The sequence below is a fragment of the Lepisosteus platostomus genome, chromosome 11 (genome assembly GCF_059453375.1).
Source record: "Lepisosteus platostomus isolate fLepPlt1 chromosome 11, fLepPlt1.hap1, whole genome shotgun sequence".
NCBI lineage: Eukaryota > Metazoa > Chordata > Actinopteri > Semionotiformes > Lepisosteidae > Lepisosteus > Lepisosteus platostomus.
In genome coordinates this window covers 25,538,135-25,551,053 of record NC_142621.1, presented here as the reverse complement: position 1 = coordinate 25,551,053, position 12,919 = coordinate 25,538,135, and the positions used below count along the sequence as shown (strand labels likewise).

The 12,919-nt window shown below is 37.9% G+C and overlaps 2 protein-coding genes across 2 annotated transcripts in view; one reads left to right on the top strand and one right to left on the bottom strand.

Annotated features, from left to right (window-relative positions):
* Window positions 1–12,919, top strand: part of LOC148652233 (acyl-CoA-binding domain-containing protein 6-like) — a 259,679-nt gene that overhangs the window by 160,498 nt on the left and 86,262 nt on the right. The gene's annotated exons all lie outside the window — the stretch shown is intronic.
* On the bottom strand, window positions 4,315–8,641 carry LOC148652237 (fibrous sheath-interacting protein 2-like). The gene is made up of 6 exons (XM_088597605.1): window positions 8,528–8,641; window positions 7,771–7,932; window positions 7,324–7,413; window positions 5,739–5,878; window positions 5,315–5,402; window positions 4,315–4,437 (listed from the first exon to the last, which is right to left on the bottom strand). Exons 1-6 carry the CDS (start codon window positions 8,639–8,641, stop codon window positions 4,315–4,317), a joined length of 717 nt encoding a protein of 238 aa, XP_088453731.1.

Here is a 12,919-nt window from a genome sequence, read left to right as displayed (position 1 = left end):
CCTTCTTTGCCACTGTTGTGCAATAAACCTCCTGGTCTAACTCTTTTTTCATTGCTTCACAAATGGCTCCAGCAGTTTCTACTGTATAGGTGCACAAATCTGAAATATCTGACACAGAATCAGAAAACACTGAATTTGTTGGTGAAGAGCTGACACTTGAGCTCTTTGCATTGCTTTGAGCAGGAGAACTGGAACAAGATACATCTTCTTCAGTCTGGGTGAGTAAAGATTTGAGCTTTCCAAATAAAGTCCTTACAATGCCTTTTGCAACTGAACTCAAGTCAAAAGTACGATCAATGGATCCTGTTTCTGTGCTGCCTCTAGAAGTTTGAGGAGCAGCAGCAACATTTTTATTGGATTCTTGCAGATATTTATTTGTTTCAATACAATTCAGTGCAAACAAAACATTTATCACCTATCAATATAAGACCTATTTTTACTTACTTGTCAGGGTTCGTTGTTTCCCATGTTAACATTTAGAAATTTGCAACCAAATTTTGAATGCCAGCACAGATGCAACTAATACAAATATACTGTTGTCTATACAGTATAGTAAAAATCTATTATAGATATAGGTTGTATGTATAGAAAAATATATACAGTACAGTATTTCTAATATATAAATGAAGCAAGAACAACAGAATACCAGTCTAACCAAAGAAATAGAATGGTCAGTATTGCATATTTTAAGTGGATCCCTTAATTTATAAATAATTAAGTGTGCAGACCCCTGTTTCATTCCAGAGGAGGCAGTGTCAAAGGGTTCTTTTGGCATCGAGTCTATGGTAGAAAGTGAAGTCACCCCCTTGGAACCTGGACAGCTTAATATTCTCTCAATCAAAACCTAGTGGGAGCTGATCTGAACATGTCAGGGAAGGAACCACTAAGCAACAGCTAGGACTAAAATTCAGGATTTACTGTACTGAAGGAACAAATTAACATATTTCTTTACATTTGTTCTTTAGTTATGACACTGTGCATTTTAACCTCAAGAAGCTATCTGGAAAAATAAAATGCATCCATTACATTCAGACATTACAAGCAGTGTACCTTACCTGTCCATATAAATTGTTATTGTTATTGTTATTGTAAATTTTTAATTAAAAAACATTATGATAAAAAATAATTAGTGTGACATTGCTACTACATGGACAAAATACTAACTTTATTTTGCAATATTAAAAAATGGTGACTAATTAAAAATATATAGGCATCTTTTCTAGTGGCAGAACAATTAATCTATTTTAAAGCATATTCCTGTGTAAAAAAGATGGCCTCCTAACCACGATTGTGTTCGTACTTTTTCAATTTACCTACTGAATGTCTAAAACTTGCTTAGGTTTTTAACTTTAATATGAGAGGCTTATAAAATAAAAATCACCGCAACAAAATAGCACATTGGAAATTATAAATCTTAAACTTCAATCTGCAACTGTTCCATAACACTTTAGCGAGTATGGTACAATTGTGTTCCTATGTGAAGCAAGATCACTGGTATTTTACATCATTGTGTTTTCAACAACAACTACTTGGTCAGGCGCAATGTATCTAACCAGTTTCATACTGGGTACTGCATAATTGACACATAACAAATACAGTTAAATTCAGAAAATAAATAGTAATTCTTCATTGAAATGTGCAGAAATATGTCATGTTTATGTTTGTACCCTGTTAACTTCATAGAAATTAGACCTTAGAGAATTTAAAGATTCTGTGAAACATGCACTTTGACCAGAGGTGCCCAAACTTTTGCATACAACTGTATGTTGCTGCTGCATCATTCAGGACAAAGCCCAAAATGCGTTTTCAACACATTTGATGACTTAGTGTTACTTAGTTGTTACTGCCCTCTGGTGGTTGTTGATTGAAACATAACATCCATTCAAACACGACCAGACATTTCTCCCACTGTCAATACTTCAGCTAAATTTCACATTTTATACTGGTGCCACAACATATTGTTAGTTATTATGATAGAAATGTGTTTTAATATGACTAATATATTATTGTTGTAATGCAGTATGATCAGAGTTATACATAAGTACAATACAACAGTTTATTTTTGCGAAGGTTCAGTTAGTGTATTTTGACTGCTGCTCTAGTCATTGTCAATATCAATATTCAAAGTCAATGTTCTAGTCATTACAACAAAGCCAGTCTATGGTAAACTATATCTAGGATTTGGAAAAATGCACATGAGCTAACACGAAAATGTGCACATGTACTGTACTGTTAACAGACTGATTCATGCATTTGCAAAGAGAGAAAAAGCAATTTAACGAACGCAGCTGGGGAAGTGAGTTAAAAATAGAAAACAGTTCCTCTTTAAACATTTAAACATCACCATACTAAAATGATTAAAATAAAAACTTTCTGTACGCACTGATGCTTAACATACCACAACTGCAGCATGTAGGACTTACCCATCAGACAGCTGACTGATCAGAGGGACTTCATGAAACCAGTTGGAATCAGTAGTCACCTCTTCAGTGGAGTCAGGTGAAATATGAACTGACCCAAGAGAAAAGAATTATTGCCGCATTAGAATTCTCATGGCATGCATAAAAAAGTGATCAATCCAATTAACATCCAAAAAAGGCAGAAAACATGTATTTATTCATAGATAAAATTAGGATGCTGATTAGGATTTATTTATCTGTTTACCCATATAATTTAAATAATTTTCACACCTTAGCTCACAACAATTTTACTGCACCAGACTGTGGCACAATGGCTGCCCAGAGATCCCCAGACTTAATTGGAACCTTCCTCAACCTTAACAGTAGATGTTACCAAGCTTTCAAAACCCAACACTTGTGCATTAATCATTTAATATTGATTAAATGACACAAAACAATTGACATGTTTTTATCTGAGTAAGCTATACAAATAAAACTGAATTTAATTAAACTGATTTTTTGGATTATATGTTCCATTGTCTTTCACAATATCTTTCACCCAATATCAGCACCCACTTAATTTCTCTGCAGCTGCATTGGAAAATTTGTCAAAACATAACGTTTTTCAAAACCTTTATTTTTTCTAGAAACAAATTAAAATACTGACCTTTGGTGATTTTAGAACTCTTCTCATTAGCAATGGTAACATCTCTTTTCTCCGTGCTAACGATCTCAGTAGAAGCTGTGCCACAGAGAAAACATCCTTTTAGTTGAATAGTCCTTTCAGATAGTTTAGATCAATATGTTGTCAACCTGCATCATTCCCTCTGGCCAACAAACTAAAACACATTAAATTGTGAACTAAATCTCAGTTGTACCACTGCAAAATATTGGATCTAGAAGCTTACCCTATTTTCCAGACTGAAGTACTTCTTTAAAATATTGCCTTTTAATACTGTCTTGCATTTCTCTCTCAAAATCCTTCCTTTCCTGTAAACTCTCATTTAGCTTTTGCTGCAGGAGAGCAACCTTCCTTTCATATAATTCAAATGCCTGAGAATGACAGAAAACCTTTCACAAGTGGCTATTCTTTAAAGAAAAAGGAAAGCCTCTCAACAAAAGATGAAAAGGTCCATCTCATTGTTGAACATCTTGTATTAAAAAGCACATGTTTTTCCATTACTCTAGTATTTAATGACAAATGAACTAGCTTGCAACCCAACATGTTGCTAGTAGAAAACTTCCCGTCCATAAGGTCACATTTTAATTTAGTATCAGACAGAAGCTGTTGGGCACCACTGAAATTCCAGCTCAAGTAAAAACTACAGGAGACTCCGATCTCATCTCAATCTACAGCACCCTGAAGCTGGGAAGCTGGGTCTGGTCAGAGCTCAGAAGAAGAAAGGCTGGGTCCAACATTACTTGGATGAAAGACTCTGTGTGTAGTTCAGAACCTTGCAGGCTGGGTATAAGAGATTGAAGCAGCAATGTCTCTCCTCTAATGCTTAGGTAATGAAGAGGAGAGATCATCAACCACCCTCTTGGATCCTCTTGGGGAGATACCCCTGAGGGATACTTTAGAACAGCCAATTATGCAAAGCAGCATGTCTCTGGGATGTTACATGGAATTAAAATCCACAACACGCAGAATAAATGCCCCACAGGCAGGTGCCCAAGGCTGGAGATAAACCATGGGCTTTGGAGATGCAGTGCTATAACCATGAATTGAATGAGGTGCCAACATACCATGCTCATTGTGGTCACTGAGGATCCAAAAAGTATTCGTTTAGGTTATTAATTTAAACCTATAGGTGGTCATCTTGGAAATACAACAAAATATACCTGCAAGGTCAGTGTCAAGTCCGGAATTTGCATGAAGAAAAGTTCACCTTAAGAGGATGAATCCAAACATCCATTACTCCAGTACCTTTTTGTGCCTTCTAGCTCTGGTCTGTTTCTTCAGCTGGGCCTGTCGCACCTCCCTCCGGGCATCTTCCTCTATCCTCATCTGTAAAGCCCTTTCTCTGATTTTCCACATCTGTAGAGCCGTCAGTGAAAAGGCAAAACAGATGAGAAACAGCAGAAAGCTAGATTGTGTTGAGCACAAAACAGCTACGCTACTAGACATTTATATTTATATATGTCACCTGCTTATAGGTGGTACATTAATTATTGAGGATTCTGTTAGATCATGTGGAGCTGAATCTCTCCCCTTTTTACAATCTAGCAATTGAGGCCTTTTGGCATTTTTCAGCATATTAGGAGCATTCAGCAGCTGAATGTGGTCTGGGAAGCCCAAAGACAAAATAACTGGGAAAATAACATACCATACAGCAATGTACAGTGAAAATGTGAAAAAAAACAAGAAACATGATTAAACTGATGTAGAAAACCGATGAGGCTAAATACTTTATATTGATAATGCTGGTGATTTGAAAGCTGATAAATCAATGAAAGGGGTGAATAAACTATGTGTTTTAAAAGTGAGTTAAGCTACAGTGTGGAATGTAAGATTCATAAAAGCATATAAAAAGTGTCTGAAGTCTAAGTGTGACGATACAGTAACATGATTCACTAAGGGTATCCACTCTGCAGAAATCTGTTCGGCTGGAAGAGGCGTATAAAGTATAAGGTGAGAGAATTTTTTTAATTCGCATTTTGCAACATAAAATGCTTAATTACTTGTCAGAAAGAGAACATCTTTTAAAACAGTTATGCTAGAGATCCTGTTATCTTTTGCTTGCTCCCCAATCATGCTGTATTTACAGAGGTGTCACAAGGTCACTTGCCAGAGTTGATATAAATGTCTCTAATCAGTTTAAGATGCAGAAGGAAACCAGCTATTAAAGATCTGTCATCCAGGTGATGACCGGGAGCAGCCCTGGGTCAAAATAAATCAAACTGTATTCTCATACCTCATCCTGTCTGCTGTACTGCAGACCTCTCAAACGCTGTATTTCACCACTGCATATCTCCTCTGTTTTCGGAGCTCCTGCCTGGTGCCTTCATAAACAACAACAGCAAAGAAAGCTTCATCCACAAGGCAATGTCAGACAGCAGCAGAGGAATTTGTGAATGTGGTATTTCCGTAGAGCAAATGTTCATCTTTTGGAAAACTTTGACTCAGTCAAGACTTCCACTTGCTTGCACAATTAATTAACTTAAGGCAAACCTTTACTTACAGTTGTATTCTTGACATCTAATGTTTAAGCATAACAGTAAAATATTTACACATATTTACAGCGAAACAAAAAAAAATGTGATACAAATACAACAAATCAGGAATCCAAAAGGCAGGAACTTGCTGTTAAAGAGTGAGGAGCTTCCATATGTTATTACCTGTCTCTGTTAGCCATAAACTGGTCTGAAATATTCTTGGATCCTTCCTCAAGGAGCCATTCCCTCACATCGGTGAAGCTGATATCCCTGGGAATCTCGTTCTGCTCCTGGATCTCCAAGAACTTCTTCACTATTGTTTTCTGAAAGCCAGCACAGCCTTTTACTAGAGTGCCACACTCCCTTCATTGCAAGGTTCTCCTAAGCACTATTATAGCCGAGTGTGCACTTCAAAACCAACACTGACTTTTTCCATTAGATTTTTAATTTGAACTCACACCAATAGAATGTGTTTGCATATGTATAAGAGTGAAGGCTGAGCTACTGTAGTTTGTTGATCTAAACATTTCAATTTAAGATGTATATCTTGGATACAGTGGTTAACCTTGTTATCTCGCAACACTGGGGCCAGGGGCTCTATTCTGAGCCTGAGGTGATTTGTCTGTGTGGAGTTTGTATGGTCTCCCCATATTCACATGGGTTTTTCACGGTTTGCTCTGGTTTGCTCCCACAGTCCAAAGCCATACTATACTGGTAGAAAAAAAGGTGTCTAATTGGTTCTAGAGTGAATTTGTGTCTGTGTGTGTCTTGCAATGGACTTAATTCTGGTCAAGGGTGTATATCGCCTTAAGCCCGTTGCTTTCTGGGATAGGCCCCTGCTCCCTGCAGCCCTTAGATGAGGCGGTTAGATTAGATGACGTGGATGGAAAGGGATGGATGGAAGTTCAAGTCGTTTTTCAGCCTTGTCTGGCAAAGAAGACTTATAAATTCTGTTTTGGACTACACACAAAAGCTGCCTGTATTAACATGTGTTTGGAAAAATACATTTGTTTGCACTGAAAATGGATTAAAGTCTACAGCGCAGTACAGATAAGCAGTGAATGCTCCGATTCGGGTGGTACAATTAGTGGTTTACCACAAAGAAAAACATCCAGATATATTGCCCAGCCTCAATGAATAAAAAAACTATCTTTTTTTAACTCTGTTATCGTGAACAGAGAAGAATACAAGGCGACCTGTTTCAAATATTCAAAATCCTCACAGTCAAGTCTGCTTGTTGAACGCTGACTTCTTTCAAGAAACAGCTGGATGAGACTCACAGACCAATTAACAAGTAATTACCAAACAGGCTTAAGAGCTTCCTCTCATTCATAACTTTTCTTATGATATGAAACCCATATCCTGCATGCAGAAAGGACTATATGGGCTATAAACAACACAAAGTATCATGAAAAGATGTACAGTATGGCTGAACTAACAAGAAGAAGCTAAAATAGGCTAGAGCTGTGACAAACATAAGCAACAACATCATCAGCGTCAAAACACTAAAACAGAAATGAGCTTCATAGCAATTAGAGAAGAAACTGAAAGAAAACATTGAAATTGATCCTTAGAATACAAACACAGTCAAGGTAGAGACTTCCTTGAAGATGACATGATGACAGTAGTATATTCAAAAGTGCATAATGGAGAGATCTTATGGAAGCCTTCATCTAGAAACGTTACTGATTGCGGGCTGGATAAAGGCAGAAGTCTATGATGAAGAGTCAGAATCAGATGGACGGTTGTTTAAAAACATCACACTTACCTGTTTAGTCACATAATTTTTGTCATACTGCAACTTCACATTGCTAAGGTAGTTATGATATTGATTGTATTCTTTCAAAGAGCAGAGGACCTGAAAACAGACAAAACATGTTTCAAGTACTGTCTAGGAGGTTAAATGTTTTTATTTTTATTTTACAAATCTAGAGCACAGTCAAGTACTCTGTGTTTGAATATTTATTGAGCATAAGGACTTTAGCACAAACCATAGGCCTGCTTTGATTACATCTACTATTACATGCTTTGATTACAACCAAAGGCCTGCCCACCGAATACATCTATGCTGGAGTGCAGACATGAGTTAAATCACGCTACTGGAAACTATTACAGCTAAATGAGCTAGAACCTGGTCTATTTTTTTTGACAACACCTCACTCCTTCACCATACCAAAAAAGCCTCATTCTTTGCACAAACTCCAAACAGCCTTACTTTCTCCTGCTCATTGATTAAGCCTCTGTTCTGCAGAGACTCCTGCATGCCCTTGCGATGGTAATAGGTGCGCAGGTGGGGGTCATGGAGGCTGTTGTACTTCGAATCCAAAAGGAAACCGTGGGGATCAGTCAGAGTGAAGTCAGGAGATGGCTGGTGCAGCTGAAATAGAAGGTAAGTATTTTATTAAAACATGATATGTATAGGTAAACACAGATATGTATCCCCCTATGTTTCTGAACATAAAAATGAGAATGTTTTTTTTCTCCCCCCTCCGAAGGCTGTCGCCAGTTTCTTGGAAGACTACTCCAGAATCGCTGTTATCATTTTTTTCTATGTTCTTGAAAATCAAATTCCAATTTCTCAGTCATTGTAGCCAACTAAAAATGACTACATTGCAAAAAGACAGTAAGCACAATAAGCTTTAAGGCATACAGTACAGCTGAATTTCAATAATGTGATCAATATACTGCGTCTAGAAAAATATATAACCTTACTCCTGATGTTATATGCACAAAGATGTCAAGGGAAGACAGTTTGCTTACAGTTTAATCATTACAGCAACCACATTATACTAACACACACAGAAATGTGTTAATGTGTCCCAGGTATCATTTCATATTATACAATTTTACATGTTGGTTTACCCTTAAAAAGAAAGAAAACCACGAATCAACATGTCATTTTTTACAATTTAAATGTTTGGATTTAAATAAGAATAAATGTATTCATGCTTTTCATTTTAGGTTACACTTACTTTCTCCGAAAGAGCAGTCCTGCAAAATTGAGGTTTAGACCCTGGGATTAACGGCAGTTTAGTGCCGATGGGTCTCTCCAACAGCTGCTGCTCTCCCTGCAGTGCATACAGCATGGTATAGCAGCCCTGAAACACAGAACATAGCTATCGTACCTCACAGAACCACAGCCAAAACGCCAGAAAAAACAAGCAGAGCTGATGGCAGAAATGATTTCATCTGTCACAGAGTGAAATAAAATGGGTGTGGGGGCAACAGCAGGTATCAAGGACAATGTTGACTTTGCATAGAAGTTTGTATAGAATGACCAGTGACTTCAATGAGGGTGGTAATATGTGTCTTTCTTTGTTCTGGGGCTTCCTACTGATCAAAGATGCTATTGCAAACATTGTTAATTACCACACAGTTCAGAGAAGACACATGGCATGTCAAAACTGGCCTAGCCGAGCCTCAGACTGAGGAGGTAGATCTAGAACATAACAGTTCTAGAAAATCTAGAATGTTCTAGAGCAATCTTACACCTGGCCATCTGTATATAGCCATTTGATCAATGAGCCCCAAGAAGTTAGCTCTGCTTACACCCAAAACTATCAACCCCCCCCCCCAAAGAAAGGTAGGGGGGCTTTAATAACCCCAGTGACAGAGCCAGAGCACACAGAAACAGAAGAAAAAGGAATAACCAATTTGTACCACAGCACCCAGGAGAGGGTTTGGACACCAGGGACTCTCTACAGTGAGCAAGGGAGGAAGGCATTGTCTTCCTCCCCTCTCTACTCAAAAAATTGACTCAGAGACAAATGGGGGGGGCATATTAAAAAACGGACTCAGCCAGGACTGAGGAGGATCCCTAAGACTACACAGAGTTTCTTTGCTATGACAGAAGCAGGCACACCAGGTCTCCAACTGGGGCTGGGTTTGGGAGAATATTTGCAGCTGGACTTTTCCTTTGGAACTCTGGTTTTGGTAACTGGGGTCAAATGGGGCTCTTGAGCTGGTCTGCAATATGTTCTGTGAGTAAGTAAGTACCTCTGGTGGATAAGTTGTAATATTTGTTCTGTGGATTAGGCTATAATAGATACTGGAATTGCAAAGTACTGTAATACAAATGGAAATTATGTAGGATGACTTCTGGTCTGTGGATGCACTAGTGGTTCTGGAAGATAAAAAGAACTTGTTGCTGGGGGAAAAGGTCTTTAGAATTGCTAGGTGGCATAATCAGCTACAAAACTAACTTTTAAAAGCAGTCCCTGCATTTAAGGGCCACGGTTCCTGACATATCTTTTTATAGATAGGTAAGAAGAGTTACCCTAGGGTGTTCAGAGGGCTAAATCAGTTCATAACATTCTTTTTTTTTTCTTCTGCACAAACGAGTTGATTCTCTAAGTCTGTTTAGAGTTTTAGATTGGGAAGGCATATTCTCACCCGAGACATTTTAAGACAACAAAAGAAAAGTACAGTACGTATATTCCCATAAAATACAGAACACATAGCTGGAATTTTTAAAATCACGTTCCATTTATTTTACCTTCTAGAGCATTTAAAACAGTATTAGAAATATTACTACGAGGTGTACGTTTTAACTGTTTTACTAAACCTTACATTTTAAAGCTAAACTAATGCTGATTTTTTTACGATTCACTACCTAAAAGTTCAAATATTTAAAAGTATGGATAATACACTCACAGCTCTAGATCCCGGTTTCTTTCTCTCCATTTTAACCCTGATCTCGTTCCATTAATCCATTAATCAATTAATCTATTTTGAGAAAACAATTCCGTCGTGTTCGTGAGCGTTTAGACTTTATTTTGTATAATTCGGACTTGAGCATAAACCACTGTATAACCAAAATGTTGTCTATTATAACGTCAGATCTGCAAAGCAGTTGCCTTATCTGACGTATCCAGCGTGTACAAGTTAAGTAAAGACGTCATTAAAAGCTGCAGCAGGGAAGCTACAGTATTCGTCCCAGGACGGACTTGTTTTTTTATATATATTTATAATTAGGTTTTAATTAGAAAATCCAGACAAAAAGGCGATGTCCGATTTAATGTTTAATTTGAATGTCGCCATTCTAACTCAAAGCCTTCACGGTATCAAACCTGTGTGGTCACACGTCCCAAACAGTCTGGCTCTGCCAGTGGAGCCTAGAGACCCCAAAATATAACACACGGTTTGCCTTTTAATAATTTACACCTATAAAAATAATAATAATAATAATAATAATAATAATACAAAGTAATAAACACTTGTTTTAAAAGCGCGGACTGATTAGTCATTTGTACAGAGCAACATAACAAGACAGTGGCCACAGTACATACGGAAATCTCCAACTGTACTATATTTAAAAACTATATCTTTTTTCTGTATATCAAGACCTAGTTTTCAGTGACTACTGCGATGTGCCCTTCCATTTCCTAACTTAGTTATAGAAAGCAAGTGGAGCTGCTGAAGAAAATATCCTAAAAATAACTACTTTTTGTAGTGTTCGTAATGTGACGAGGGGTCCGGTTCACCTTCAGACTTAATTTCCTATAGAAGTATATTGTATATACAGTAGGTTTTATAGTCTTATAAAACCCTTTTTTTTAAGCGTTTTATAATGCTACTCTTGCACTCTGCTGTCTCCTAGTTCCTTTCAGTTGGGCTTCACCGGTGAAATAAGGATGAAAACACCCTCTCTCTGCCCAGTCTTGCTTTTTGGCGGTTGATGTGTCTGTATGTGTCTTTTCTAGATATGTCTAAAACGACACCTAATATGCAGGAAGAAGCTGTTAAATTGGTAAGCTGGTATCTGTAGCTGGGTAGCTGCAGAAAGGGATTGAAAACGTACAGACATCATTTTGGGTGCGACGGTAGGATGACGTCACAGCGGAACGGCCATTTCACGAGGTTCTTAATTCCTCAGTCTCGAGATGTGTTCTGGTTGTTTTCGGTTTGGCTGAAGGTATTTGTACGGTAGCAATGCCGTGCTTTAAATTTCATACTTGGTTATTTAAGATCCTCGTTTATATGAATACACTATATTTATGGTATATAAATTAGTTATTTCTGGATAATCACTTCAGGAGCTCACTTTATCCCCTGAACAGTAGTCACTGTAAATATAATTTGTCTTTTATTTCCCAAAACAATTCAATATTTCCCACTGTACTGCATACAGTATTTAGCTTTAAGTTTTTCCTTAAAATAATTGGTAAAGAAATTTCTCACTTTTCAACCACTTTTCATCTGTAGCTCCGAGGAACTGCTGGTATAATGGTGAACAATGCGTGACAGACTTTGGGATCCTTTGGGATGGAAAAGAAGTGTAGAAATGCAATTTTAATCATGGTAAATTATGGTATTGTAGCCATTTATAGTTATACAGGTGTTGTCCTCAATATTCTCAGTCACAGCAGCATGCCACATGGAATATTATCCATCCATTGTCTAATCACTTGATCCAATTCAATGCTGTGGAGAAGGGCTCTGCAATTACCAGAGGTCAGTTTCTTCATTTCTGTTGCAGTGTGAGAGCAAAGAAAATTACAGTCATCAACAATTATACTGCTTATCTGTTTAGTTGCAAGAGGATTATCCTTTCTTTTGGACATAATCTGCATTCGGATTTGTGACCAAGATTACATCATACAAATGCCAAAGATTGGAACGTCTGAAAAAGACTCAGTGGATGACAGAGGGATCAAATTTGCTAACTAAATGTGTGTTCACTGATTGATCTGCAGAGCCACACGGTCAGGCCGGGTGCAATAAGATGTGGATACAGTCCTTCAAATTCACATCCCTAGTAAATAAAGAGCATACAATCCATTTTATCACTCTGCAACTCACAACTGGCAACCCACTGAAGCTAAGCAGGGACACTATACTGTAAACAGGCGCCGTCCTTCGGATGAGACATAAAACCGAGGTCCTGACTCTCTCTGGTCATTAAAAATCCCAGGGCGTTTCTCGAAAAGAGTAGGGGTGTAACCCTGGCGTCCTGGCCAAAGTTCCCATTGGCCCTTACCAATCATGGCCTCCTAATAAATCCCCATCTATGAAATGGCTTCATTACTCTGCTCTCCTCCCCGCTGATGTGTGGTGAGCGTTTTGGCGCACTATGGCTGCTGTCGCATCATCCAGGTGTATACTGCACATTGGTGGTGGTGGAAGGGAGTCCCTATTACCTGTAAAGTGCTTTGAGTGGAGTGTCCAGAAAAGCACTATATAAGTGTAAGCAATTATTAATTATTATTATTACTAGCTGACTAGTGACTAGTGACCTTATTTTAGCCTGGAAGAGATACATTATGATCATTTAATACTGGCAAATATTCTTGTAGCACAAGGGAAGCGGTACAAACATTAGATTTCCACTAGGGGGAACAGTAGGTTTTTGGACTAAACTGTCC

Excerpts from the sequence above, each read along its gene's own strand:
- LOC148652237 (XM_088597605.1), bottom strand. The coding sequence starts at position 8,641 with ATGCTGTATGCACTGCAGGGAGAGCAGCAGCTGTTGGAGAGACCCATC. Across the intron at positions 7,414-7,770 it reads TAATCAATGAGCAGGAGAAA|GTCCTCTGCTCTTTGAAAGA; the intron begins GTAAGGCTGTTT and ends GTCTGTTTTCAG. Across the intron at positions 4,438-5,314 it reads AGTACAGCAGACAGGATGAG|ATGTGGAAAATCAGAGAAAG; the intron begins GTATGAGAATAC and ends ACGGCTCTACAG.